Source organism: Aplysia californica, unplaced genomic scaffold (assembly GCF_000002075.1).
Source record: "Aplysia californica isolate F4 #8 unplaced genomic scaffold, AplCal3.0 scaffold00428, whole genome shotgun sequence".
Classification (NCBI taxonomy): Eukaryota; Metazoa; Mollusca; class Gastropoda; order Aplysiida; family Aplysiidae; genus Aplysia; species Aplysia californica.
Window position 1 is genome coordinate 437,774 of NW_004797698.1, and position 13,727 is coordinate 451,500.

The 13,727-nt window shown below is 40.2% G+C and overlaps 1 protein-coding gene across 2 annotated transcripts in view; it reads left to right on the plus strand.

The window, feature by feature from the left end:
- Positions 1–502: 502 nt before the first annotated feature.
- The window catches only part of LOC101846373, a 35,614-nt gene continuing 22,389 nt past the window's right edge, over positions 503–13,727 (plus strand). For both annotated transcript variants that reach the window (XM_035971400.1, XM_005104618.3), the window contains exons 1-8: positions 503–1,418; positions 2,309–2,371; positions 5,655–5,783; positions 6,967–7,128; positions 9,369–9,499; positions 10,131–10,173; positions 11,829–12,030; positions 12,830–12,956. In XM_035971400.1, coding sequence (XP_035827293.1) covers positions 1,263–1,418; positions 2,309–2,371; positions 5,655–5,783; positions 6,967–7,128; positions 9,369–9,499; positions 10,131–10,173; positions 11,829–12,030; positions 12,830–12,956 — 1,013 coding nt within the window. In that variant the 5' untranslated portion in view covers positions 503–1,262. The remainder of the gene's footprint in view (positions 1,419–2,308; positions 2,372–5,654; positions 5,784–6,966; positions 7,129–9,368; positions 9,500–10,130; positions 10,174–11,828; positions 12,031–12,829; positions 12,957–13,727) is intronic.

A 13,727-nucleotide genomic window follows, 5' to 3' on the forward strand; every position in this document is an offset into this window, starting at 1 on the left:
CCCCAACCACCCGGCCTAAAAAAGTCGATAGGCTAAGCCCTATAGATCTATATATATAAAGCTAAATGCCACTCTCGCCAAAGCAAAAAAGTGCCAAACAGTAGGCCTAGGCCATTTCTGAAGTGGAATAATTTTTTTCTCTTGTCCTTGAAGATTTACTTACCTTCAGTTCAAACCAGAGATTACGAAGTAGACACTGAATATTCTACAGTGTACATTATAATACATAATACTGTATTAATTATCATTATCATGTCATGGAATCTCTGTACTCCAGCTCGTGCTATTCTATGCTTGGTCAATTCAAAGATGCTGAATGAAGTGGTTGCTCATGAACTTTTTTTTTTAAACTACTTCACCGCAGATTTTTTATTCGTCATTGTCAACGAAGCAATTTTAGGGAAATTAATATTACTTGCAAACATAATGGTCTGGCAATTTACACGAACAACCTTTTTCTTCCTGAATTTTTTGAGGTTATAGTTTTATATTTCTATTTAAGAAGAAAGTACTCGATAATCATGTAAAGCTTCTGCTGTCCCCAAATTGTTGTTCTTGTTGGGCTACATAATCTGAAAACCAGGGTTGTCGTTGTGGGGCTAGAATTTAGATCTAGATCTAGTCTATCAAGACTCTAGTAACTATGCGAAGATCTATCAAGAGGCCCGCGTTATTTCTAAATTATCAACGCTTTATGTGCAACGTTTGTTGCAGCTGAATGTTCTTTGAGGGCAGGACATGCCATGGAGAAGGGCCTATGATGGAGAAGCAAGATCAGACAGTTTCAAGGGAAGCCATTTCGTGAACAACTGACTAAAATAATAAAAATAGAAACCTAACAGACTCACGTTACTTAGTAACTTAGGGCTTGCACTTACACGACTCAAAAAGAAAAGGACCTGAGTCAAAGTATTGGCCTCCTTTCTCTCTGGTCTATTTCCGTAAAAAAGTTAGAATCGAGAGCTCAGGCTCAGGCGTATCCCTGTCGCCGTTAGCCGTTAACCAGTCTTACTTTTAAACACTTGTTAGACGATGGATTTTGACAGCTAAGGCAAGGCTTCGGCCAAAGTTCAGAAGTGGTCACAACACTAGTACAGGCTACGCTCTTTACAGAAACAGACCTCCAGATCTGTACTCAACTTTCAAGACAATGAAATTGAAGCTGCTGACATTGCTTTAAATTTAAAGCGCACTGTGCTACACAGTTGTCAAACAGCGCAAGGGGATTCTAGATGGTGTAAAGGCAAAGGTTGAAAGATATAATGGCAGACAGCCACTCCATTCCCCCACCAGGGAATGCTCATCATCACCTTTCACACCTTCACCATCACCACCACCATCACCACATGCGCCGTCACCGAATGCCCTCGGGAGGAGAGGACCAAGGGGAAGATGAAGAATTGGATCCAAGGATACAGGTGAGAACTTCCCGGAACTCCTTTAGAACTCTTAGGCCTATGATATACTATATAGTGATCTTAATTAATACATGGGCTTTAAATACGCTTCCCCCCCCCAAAATGTCACAATACAATTCAATAGAGTTTAGCTCACATGACCATGAACATTATGAAAGAGCCAGATTTAAAAGTGTGTGGCAGAGAGTATCTCATCATGATAAAGTCTATAGAGGCCTAAAATTAATATAAAAAATATTATAAGCCTATAAAGTGCATTCCATGCATGCTCATGCTCTATCATACTCTATGCGCTGTACAGCTAAAACAGCGTACATACAATGCCTTTGTCATTTTATCGTTCTTTGAGGTTTCCTACTTTCAATGGCAGCCTGTCAAGGTGCACTCCCGTCTTTGGGTACCACAGTCTGTGTTCTCTTTGCAATTGCACGCTTAAAAACATGAGACGGGATTCCCACTTGTGGGGGTCTTTTCGAGTATAATATATCTCTCCGTCTTTCTGCTGAAATGATGTAATTATATATATATATTCGCACTCAGCCCACTTGGCCCAGACAGGCAGAGAAAGTCAAAGGAGCGTGCCTCTGAAATGATCTTAATTGTAACATCAACAGGACACAGAATAGTTAAATATTAAAAATCAGTAATCACTTCTCGGTTATTTTAAATGGTTTTGAGATGCCAGCTTTTCAAATGCCAGCTTTTCAACCTTCTTCTTGTCAAAGGTGGCCTACAGCTGGAGGTAATCTTTTGCTGCGTTGTGCATTAGAATTTGTTTAAATTGCTTTCTGCACGTATTGTTGATTTTAGAGCTCCGTTCTATTTCATGCTTGTTGTTTGTTAAATTAATCTGTTTTTGGTCACCTTTCTTTTCTTGATGACGATTTCAGGTGGAACTGGAAAAACTGAATAAAGCCAGTGAAGAAATTAATCGCTTGGAACTAGAGCTTGATGTAAGTAGTAGTCGTACTTTTGCATGCTCTGAAGATTTATTTTTTTTGGTAAGCGTCTTGGCATGGTATTCTTTAAATACACTGATTTATTTTTATGTAATTACATCTTTGTATGGATCATTACTACAATTGTGGCATCTAATGCAGGCATTCTTGTCATTATCTTATATATATATTATATATATATATGTCTTATCTCGTCAAGAAACAATCAGTGGCTATAAATCTACGATCACCATAAAACCTCTACTAAAACTAATAACATAAATCATAAATAAAATGAGCAGTCGCTTTGTTTTACCTTAGTCAATAATAAAATTTGGAGTCAACATCAACTAGGGACAGAAGGCCGAGTGGTGGCGACCCGCTGTTTGTTTTACCGCAGCACTTCGTCTTTCTCATTGAACACATCTAATTTTTTTTTTTTTTTTACCCTAACACACTGCTCATTGTCTTCTTCATCTGATGCAGTTCATTCAATTTAACACTCAAAACAGTCAGGAAACATCACTTTCTGCTCTCCCTCCAAAAATAAACATAAGGGCCTTACGGCACTTGAAAGCCTGCAATCTCCTCCAGTTGGGACCTCAGAAGGGAATGATTTTTTATTTTTTTTATTTTGATCAGTCCTGCCTAAGACGACCACCTGTCCAAGACAGTTTCAGTTTTACCCTCGATAATCATCACCAATGTCTGACGCATATCTGGCACTTGATGTTTTAACCTCGATAATCATCATCAAGTGCCAGATATGCGTCAGACATTTGTGATGATAGATCTCCGATCAATCCTATGCTCTTTTTAAAAAAACTATCCTGATCTTTCCCCGCCCCCCATCTGCTTAGGCCCTCCAAATAGGTTACCAGTGAGAGCTAGGATACAAGGCTTTGTCTATTTGAGTGTGTCAGAAACTGCATTTTTGTATTTTCCTGATTGTTTTTATCACAGCCTCCTAAGAAACCACAATTCTGTTGCTTCTATTTTAATGTCATGCTTTAGTGATTGTCCAGAATTCACAGCCATGTAGAAGGGTGACAATTCATAGCATTTCAGAACTTTCATTTTGGTAGTCTTTGATATGTTTGTGTTTTATCGGGATTAGGCCCATTTTATTGAAACTACAGTCGAACCTGCCCTGACGGCCACCTGTACAAACGGCCAGTTTCCATTTACCCCCTTGCCTTTTTTTCTATATAATTTAACTATGCAAAACGGGCACCTGTCCAACGTGGCCGCAACCACCCTATTTTAACACACAACCCCTATATACCAAGCAATAACACCTGTCTTAGACGGCCACTATAGTGACTCCATTACGTTTTGTCATAAATCATGCATTGGCCCCTGGCGTTGTGGGCGAGCCGTCATTATCCAATCACATGTCATTGTTGTTAGGTAGTTCCTCCAACTGATCATGTTGCTTAGGCCCCTCCCACTGTTGACCAATAGGTAAACAATTTTCAGCCGCTGGTGAGGTAAGCGTGTGATCCCTCATAACCCATAAGCCTCGCCCAGAACTCGTCATACATAAATCGTAAGTGAGATGAGTGGTCACTGTTTACCCTGTCTGTAACAAAGTACCAATGGACGTCAACATGAACTTGTGACAGAAGCGTCGCTCGTTCTCCAAGTGGTGGCGACCCATGTGTTTGTTTTACTGCAACAAAACACACTGTCCTCCTTGTCTGACACATTTCGTTATTTTGTCACCCTTGCACAAAAGCTGTAACGAAAGAAAAAAAAAACCCTACAAAAATAACAACTACAATAACAACAACATCAACAACAACAATAAAAACAACAACAACGATGCGGCTGCCTTCGGTTGGGACCTTGATAAGGAATGGTTTGTTTTCTTTAACTTGATCAGTCCTGCCTAAGACGGCCACCTGTCTTATACAGCCACTTTCCTCCTTGACAATGGGTGGCCGTCTTACACGGGTTCGACTGTAACTTTTGCCAAACTATTATACATGCTAATTACACTCTGATCTTGGACAGAGTGCTAGATTACTGTTCCCAGAATCACACCGTCTTCATACTTAAACTTTCTCCCTCGGCAAAGAGGATGTAATTTGGAAGAGGTGTATCTAAGCCATACATAATTAAATCAATCGCTCTGTGTAAGACTCTGTTGTACACCACTTTTCAAGATGGCGTACGTTGTAGTCTTGTAGTAGGCAGTGAAAATGCTCTTCATTATGGTTGCTGTGCAGGCGGTTAGAAGGTGCCACTGTTAAGCGATACAGTACTTTTTTCTCCTCTGTTGCCTCTGCCTGTCTGTCTTGCTTCCCTTCTGTTGTTTCTGCTTCTCTACTTGCTTCCCCTCTATTGTTTCTGCTTGTCTACTTGCTTCCCCTCTGTTGTTTCTGTCTCTGTCTTGCTTCCCCTCTAGTGTTTCTGCCTGTCTGTCTTGCCTCTTCTTCTTACACCCCTGGGGCGGTGCCGCTGACTGAAGTATCTTTAGGCCATTCCCAAAGGGGGGACATTTCTTGTTCTAGTGCTCAGTAGAATTGTAAATGGGCTGATCCAACCATGTCATGCTCATAACTGTGCCTGTACTAAAACAGGGAACTGCTGCTTTTTCTTTCCTAATCCTTGCTATTGTCATTTTCTTCTACTTCTTTTGTATGTTTGTCACACTCTTGTGACCCGCTTTTTCCAGGGTGCCTTGATAGTCGAAGCAGCCTTTGTGCTGTTGAAGCTAGAGAAGTGAGCAGAGTAAGTCTGATTCCCTGTAAAGACTTCTCTGTTGACATCCACCTCTTGGCACTCATATGACCTTATTTTGTTGCGAGCGCCGTAAAACCCTCTACTAAAACTAAACTGTCTTGCTTCCCCTTTGTCGTTTCTGCCTGTCTGTCTTGGTCTGTCTTGCTTCCCCTTTGTTGTTTCCGCCTGTCTGTCTTGCCTGTTCCCTGCACTAAATTCCCCTGATGGAGTTAATGGACCTCTCTTTACTCAGACACGGTTGATGTGCTTTCACTGAAGCATAATGGGTACGCATAAACGGAAATTTGCAAGATCACCTCATTTTCTTGAGCTTAGCCGTGTTTTTTTTTAATTTGGTTTGCTCAAATAGAAGCGAAAAAAAAAATATGGGGATTGTCTTTTCTTTGGGCCAGTCGGAAAGGCCAGAACTCAGATGGCTGCTGGATCGGAAAAGTATTTTCTTTGGGCTTACACTGCTGCTTTTGGCTTACCATTGTTTTTTAATTAACCGTGTTCGGTTTCAGGGTAATCCTCAGTATTCTCTTCCATCTTCCTCCTTTTTCTCCCACAGGATGCTAGGGCAGCGTTCCGTCAAGTCCTGTCTGACTCGACCCAAAGACTCAATGGGTTGGCCAAAAAGCTTGGAACCTGTGTGGATAAAGCCCGGCCCTACTATGAGGCTAGGATGAGACTGAAAGAGGTTTGCATGGGTGGTCAGCGGGCGCTTTGGTGTTTTTTGCTCCTTCTTTCCTGTCAAACATCTATTATCTTTAGCTCTCATCTATCTTTTCTTTGTTTTGTACTCTCCGGAAATTTCTTTAATCTTCAGCATTTATAATATGACCTGTTTGTATTGCAAGTGACGTAAAACTTTTATTTTAAAAAAGACTAAAAATTGGGGAGATTTGTTTTAGCTGTCTTATGTTACACATCACGTCAATAACGTCTCTCAAGGTTGTGTGTGTGTGTGTGTGTGTGTGTGTGTGTGTGTGTGTGTGTATGTGTTTCCCGTATGTGGATCATGCTTGATATCAGAGGTCCCCTCAAACTCCCCTCGATGTTAAGATCAGGTTATATTTCAACGAAAAGTTGACTAAGTTGTGACTTTTCAAAAAAATCCCCTGAGATGGACTCGCTATCCCACGGGTGTTCATACCGTCCTGTCAGAGAACTCTTGATGCGACACATTTGTGTGGGTGGTTGGCGGGTGCTCTGGTGTGGTTTGCTTCTTCCTTCCTATCAAAGATCTATTGTCCTTATCTCCCCTTCTTGTTTTTTATGTTTGTTACTCTCTTGTACCTCCTCTATTCTTCTGGCGCTCATATGACCTTATGCAGTTGCAAGTGCTGTAAAACCTCTACTAAAACTAAACTAAACTCGTTTGTGTCAATACGCTGTGGAATCAGGGGCTCATTGAGTTTTAGGCATGTGGTGTTATTTGTGTAATCTTAAAGCTTGTTCATTTGCATTGCTTTTGTGGAAAAAATATCCATCTATCTGGATAAGAAGTTGCGGTATTTCCATTTGAAGGAGGTGGGAGTAGCCTGATGTAAGAAGTAAAGTCTTATGCAGTTGCGAGACCGTAAAACCTCTACTAAAACTAAACTAAGGGGTAAAGTTAGTGAGAAAACGGTTTTCAAAGTAAGCTGTAGTCTGCAGTGTCCTTGGAAACTGCAAATTTACATTTTTTGTGCCTTTGATCAAGGTTTTTCAGTAAAATCCACGCTGAAATGTATTTCATTGATATGAGGAGTTCCTGATTTCTCCACGATCTCACATATTTAGCTTAATTAAGAAAATTAGATATTTGGAAGGAGACCCACTTGATTCAAGATTCAAGATCAAGGTGGATGACGATTTATCATTGTGTTTTTCCTTTCCAGGCCCACCTGGAGAGCCAGAAGGCAGCACTTAGATTTGAGCGTGCCTGTAGCATGCACGAGGCAGCAAAGGAAATGGTACAACTGGCAGAGGAGGGCTACAAGCGTCGAGAGCAAGACTTGGATCCTACCTGGCAGGAAATGCTCAACCATGCCACAATGAAGGTAAAGCCACAAACGCAATACAATAATTTGTGTGGATGACAGATCTTGAAATTCTGAACTGGACTTAGGGGGAAAGAAGGGTTTCATTTATTTATTTTTTCTCCATCTCAACCTAATTTCAGGGTTGTAAGACTATAAGGTAGGGCTTTTTAGACAGTTGCTCCCTCAGTGTGGCATTCCCTCCCACTGCACTTAAACGTGGGCCTACCTTGACCACATTTAAATCTGATTTAAGAATAAATTATTTTTAATTCTCATTTTACTAACTACTTTGATTCTTCTTCTTTTTACAACTGGTGTGATCAGTAGCCTCAGTAATCGTCTTTTTGGGCATGTGTTTTTTGTCAGAATTACAGGTGTGGACGACAGAATTGGTTGTACGTTGAATGGGCCTGTATGCATGAAATGTTGATTTAAATCTTATTTTATTGTCCAGCGCCTGGGGCCACCAGGAAGTGGGCGCTATAGAAATGGTCTTTGTTAATATTATTATAATTATTATTGATTTCGGGAAAGAAAGATTTCGTTTTCTTCTGAATCTCCATCTCTGCACAATCTCATGCTCAAGATAATAGAATTCTGAAGTGGACTTGAGAAAGAAAAGTTTCATTTTCTTCATATTCTCCATCTTTCCCTAATCTCGAGGTTATGATACTGAACTGGTCTCAGGAAAAAAGGTTTTATTTTTTTAATTTACCCCCAAAAATGTTCTCCGTCACCTGTACTAAATCTCAAGGTAATGGTATTCTGAACTGAAATGGGGAAAGAAAGGTTTCCATCTTCATCTTATACTCTGTCCCAGTATTTAGTCTGAGAGTTAAGCAACAATAACCTTTTGGAAATTGCCAACGGTGGAGTTCTGCATATCTAGGGACAGATTTATGTTTTGTAAATAGTTCACTCTCTCTCTCTCTCTCTCTCTCTCTCTCTCTCTCTCTCTCTCTCTCTCTCTCTCTCTCTCTCTCTCTGTCTCACTTATCTTTTTAATCCTCTGCCTGCTCCCCCTCTCCCACCGATCTCTCTCTCTCTCTCTCTCTCTCTCTCTCTCTCTCTCTCTCTCTCTCTCTCTCTCTCTCTCTCTCTCTCTCTCTTCTGGCGCTGTGGCTTCATAAACGGTCAGCGATGCCAACAGCACGCAAGAACTCAACACTTGCCCGGGGGTCCTTAAAAAGTGCTGAAAGTGGGTTACTGAAATGTCCCAGCAGACGGGTTCTAGCACGATAGCTGGCGGGACATCTCAGGAACACATGGTCCATAGTTTTGTCCTCCTCCTTGCAGGCTCGACAGGACGGATTTGGGTTGTCCGCTGGCGCAATTTTGTGGAGATATGATCTCAGCTTGAGCCCTGACCTACTGAGGCTACCATGCCCCTCTGCCTTAGCTCCTGAGCGATATATAACTAACATTCATATGATCGTCAGAATCACATTCCATAGCCCACTCAGGGTAGCCCTTGTCATTACCAGCATCTAATCTTATTCTGAAAGATCTTCAAACTAAATAATCAATAACGTCTTGTGTTATAAACTTTATTTTTCCGTACATGCTGTGTTTCTGGTGGGCCAGGTTGGCGATGGGTTCTCTCTCACCGCTGTTCTAGTGGCTTGGCATATGGGCAGTTTTACGTACCACCAGTTTTCAAAGGGTTAAGGGGACTGGTCATAAATATTATTTTTATTATTTTATAAATATTTGAGGCATTGTGGTGAAATCAGGCACTCGTCAAAATAATCAAAGTGAAGAAATGAAGAAACTAACATTTTTCCGAAGATTTGTGAATTTTTATAGAATATTCGTTTTTTGGCCCCACACTTTTCATGCCCATTGAAAACATATTTTCTGTGTTGATTTTTACTTAAAAACGTTGATTAAAGACACAAAAAAATGTAAATTTTCAGTTTCCACTGCAAGCTAAGGAAATAATTAATATTTGGCTGCCATTTTCTCACTATAATTTTTACCTCTGACACCAGGTTACCCCCACATTCTTCTTTCGCAAATATCTTGACTTTTATTTAAGATAAATGAATATTGTTTTCATCCAAAGCAAGACAAATTAACAAGCTTTAAGATGATGTCCGATAACTCTACATGCCCAAAAATTGACGAGAGGCTAATTCCACAGCGTTGTGAAACGTTATTTTTATAAATTGTTATCATTATTTTTGTATGAAAACTATAATTATTATTGTATTATAAGAATCATTATTGTTATTATTATTATTAAATATCGTTTCCAGGTGAACGATGCAGAACGTGAACGGATTGAAAGTGAGGACTGTCACCAGCAGACAACTGTGAGCTTCAAAAAGCGAGACGAGGAAGTGCAAAAGTTACAGAAGGACCTCAAGAGGGCGATCACCAAGTCCAAGTGAGTCTGCAAAAATTGTTTTGTGGGAGTGTGGTTTTTTTCTGTGGGTTTTTTTTTTCTTTAAAAAAAAACAAAAACAACCTTTCAGTGCTAAATCGTTCCCATTACATGTTTGTACAGACAAGACAAAAACCTTCGTTCAGGAGAGTTTTTCACAATACTGTGAATATTTCTTCTTACCAAGAATTATAACAAACTGCACAAGTTGCAAATACATCTAAAATATCCTCGATAAACCAGTAGGAAAAAAATGGCTGTGAACTTGTTTGGGAGAACATAAGAAAGTTATACCGTCTACACTTGTCATTATTATTATTATTATCATTTTCATTATTATCATTATTGGTACCATTATCCTTCTATTTGTGTTTTCCATGGCAGCCATTATTGTTGGGTGCTTGCTGGACACCAATGGAAGATTCTTTTTCTTTCCTTTCCCCTCTGTTGTTTCTGTCTACTGTCTGTCTGTCTTGCTTTTTCCCTGCACACTAAATTTTAATGACTCTTATCGTATGCATGTGCTCTCTCCTTTTCCGAAACAAGCAAAACAATATCTAGAAGTTGTGTGTGTTATCTTCTATTATGCTTTCTTCTAATTTAATCTGCATTTCTTGTCTTCCTCTGTTTACAGACCGTACTTTGAAATGAAGGCAAAGTTCAATCAAGTCATGGAGGTAAAGTCTGAGTCTTTATACTGGTGTCGGAAGTTTTTACCTCATTTGCCCCCTAAAAAAAGATCCCATCAAAAACATATCGCTACCTCAGTGCTTTCCTGTCTTATCTCCATTTTTTTTTTTACATCGAAAATACGACTTCTTTTTAAGCTCGCTCTTTGTTATGAACTGTTTTCACTATTTAAAAAATGGAGATATGACAAGAAAGCACTGAGGTCTCAATATTGTGGCATAGGAAAACCAAAGACTAATCCAAATAATGTCTTTCTGATATAATTGTGTTTTCTGAATAATATGTATCTTTTGCAGAGTTTCACACTTTTAATTTTCTATTTTTAAATACTTTTTAACAAATTAGTTTTGAAGAAAGCACACCCCACTTAAGACAACACTGAGGAAATGATGTCAAAGTTTTATTTTGTAAAAAAAGAAAGAAAAATTATCTGATGTTCCCCATTTCACTAAATTGGTCATTAAATCAAAACAAGTGAACTTATTTTGATAATTCTTCATCCAATGAATGTAATCCCGATAAAAGAGACCAGTTTTCAAGCCGAAAAATAATTAAATGTCGATGTCGTAAATGAATGTGTCCGAGCGACTCACCGACACAGCAGTTTCGACACAAGCCACTGGGAGCGGCTTACCATCATAATTATCATCATCGTCATCATCTTTCCTTTCTACAGGATCACAAATGACTTGCCTTCCCTTTCTCATTATCATCATCATCATCACCATCACCATCATCTTTCCTTTCTACAGGATCACAAACAACTTGCCTTCCCTTTCTCATTATCATCATCATCATCATCACCACCATCACCATCATCTTTCCTTTCTACAGGATCACAAACAACTTGCCTTCCCTTTCTCATCATCACCATCATCTTTCCTTTCTACAGGATCACAAACAACTTGCCTTCCCTTTCTCATTATCATCATCATCATCACCATCACCATCACCATCATCTTTCCTTTCTACAGGATCACAAACAACTTGCCTTCCCTTTCTCATTATCATCATCATCATCATCACCACCATCACCATCATCTTTCCTTTCTACAGGATCACAAACAACTTGCCTTCCCTTTCTTATTATCATCATCATCATCATCATCACCACCATCACCATCATCTTTCCTTTCTACAGGATCACAAACAACTTGCCTTCCCTTTCTTATTATCATCATCATCATCATCATCACCACCATCACCATCATCTTTCCTTTCTACAGGATCACAAACAACTTGCCTTCCCTTTATCATCATCATCATCATCATCACAATTCGAATGGAGTTATTTGGACGAGTGGAGGTGCCACTAAGCATATTGACAATGGAGCCGAAAAAGAGCCTCGCTCTCGCTCGAAGATTTCTTCGTGAAGTCCGTCAGGCCCATTAAGGAAACAAAAAAATCATCATCATCATCGTCATCTTCTTCTTTCCATTCTACAGGATCACAAATGACTTGCCTTTCCTTTCTCATCATATCGTCGTCATCATCATCATCATCATCATTATCATCATCATCATCATCATCATCATCAGTATCATCATCATCATCACCATCATCGTTCCTTTCTACGGGTTCACAAACGACTTGCCTCTCCTTTTTCATCATCATCATCATCATCATCTCTCCTCCCTACAGGATCACAAACGGAGCGTCAGTCGGCTGGAGGACGACGTGGGCTCGGCCAAGGCCCTGTACTCTCAGGCCCTGCGCAGCCTGGAGGCCATCAGCGACGACATCCACCGACAGCGGCTGGAACGACAGCAGCAGCTGCAGCTGGGGGTCAGAGGTGCTGGGGTCGGGGCAGAGGCCCCCTCGCCTCCACACACGTGGGAGAAAGGTCGGTCGGGTGCTCTATGTTGCCTGTGCAAGGGAGGGATTAAAATAATTATAAAAATAATAAGAATAATAATAATAGATTGGATTTATATAATGATAAAATAGCAATGATAATAATAATAGTTTGGATTTATATAACAGTAATAATAATAATAATGATAATAGTAGATTGTATTTACAAATAGAGCTCTATCCCGCACAAGAATGACTTCTGAGCTCTATAATAATAAAAATAATATTAATAATGATAATAATAATAATAAAACTGTCAAAATAGTGTAAGATGGCCACGTATTGTTCAAGGAGTAAAGTGCTGGGCTGTCTTAGACAGGTGGCCATCTTACTCAGTGTCGGTGTAATGCTATATGATCTAGAGCTTAATGATGCACTCTCCCTCCACTGATTTGGTACATTTCTTGGAAAAGGGGTTACCACATTGTACTTAATGTTTGTTTAAATACAGTAGAAGAACCTGTCCAAGATCACCACCTATTGTCAAGGGGGAGAAATACAAAGGGAGAAGCGGGAAGTGGCCCCTTGTATGGGTGATTGTCTTGGGCAGGTGGTCATTAGAGCAGGTTTGTGGGTGGTTGGCAGGTGCTCCAGTGTGGTTTGCTTCTTCTTTCCTATCAAACATCTATTGTCTCTATCTCCCCTCCTTCTTTTTTGTGTTTGTTACTCTCTTGTAACACCTCTAATCTTCGGCACTTATAATATGACTTTATTGTGTTGCAACTGCCATAAAACACTTACTAAAACAAGAGCAGGTTTGACTGGACGTGATGTTTTCTGTTTCGCAGGCGCCAATATAGACGGGAGTGCGGAAATGTGTGTCTACGACAGTGGCGAGGAGGACAGTGAAGGCCCCCTCAATAGCAGTGTCGGCTCCAGTGACAGGGGGAGGACAGGGATGGAAATGAACAGCAGGTATGAAGGATGTCTTGCACTGTGTGTTAGTGCTGGGCGGGAATCAATTCGATGCATCGATACCCCGATACCTTCTTGGTATACCCCGATACCTTCTTGGTATACCCCGATACCTTCTTGGTATCGACCTTCTTGGTATCGGTATCGAATCGATTCGTTTGAAAAGGATCGATACATGAGGACTAGCTATTCCCAGGCAATTCACTGATTCAAGGGATGATACTTTTGTTGTTTTCAAGTCCAATGGAAACATCAGGTTCAAAAAAGAAACGCGCTCTTGGCCTATAAATCAACATGGCATCAAGAAAGACTAGTATTGAGTGGGAACATTTTGAAAAGGATAATCCTTCCCAGGTTAAGCGTTTATTAGGTAAAAAAAACATTTTCATTCTCAGGTTAATGTGTTGGTTTTGGGTGTGTATTGGTAAATAAGTTTTTTTTTGGATTGATCAAGTTCAAGTAGGCCTACCCAAGACGGAATAAGACTTGGGGCCTACTAGGGTATCGGTATCGAATCGATTCCTTGAAAAAGTATCACGTATCGCATCGATTCCTAAATAGTGGTATCGTCCCAGCACTACTGTGTGCGTCTCTGCATGTGGAATGTTTTATACTGTGTGTCTGTCTTCATTAGTTTTTTTAGTTTTAAGAAGGTTTTACGGCGCTCGCAACTGCGTAAGGTCATTTGATCGTCAAGGGGTGGATGTCAACAGAGAAGTCCAAACGGGGACTCTGGTTTACTCTGCTCACCTCTCTAGCCTCAACAGCACA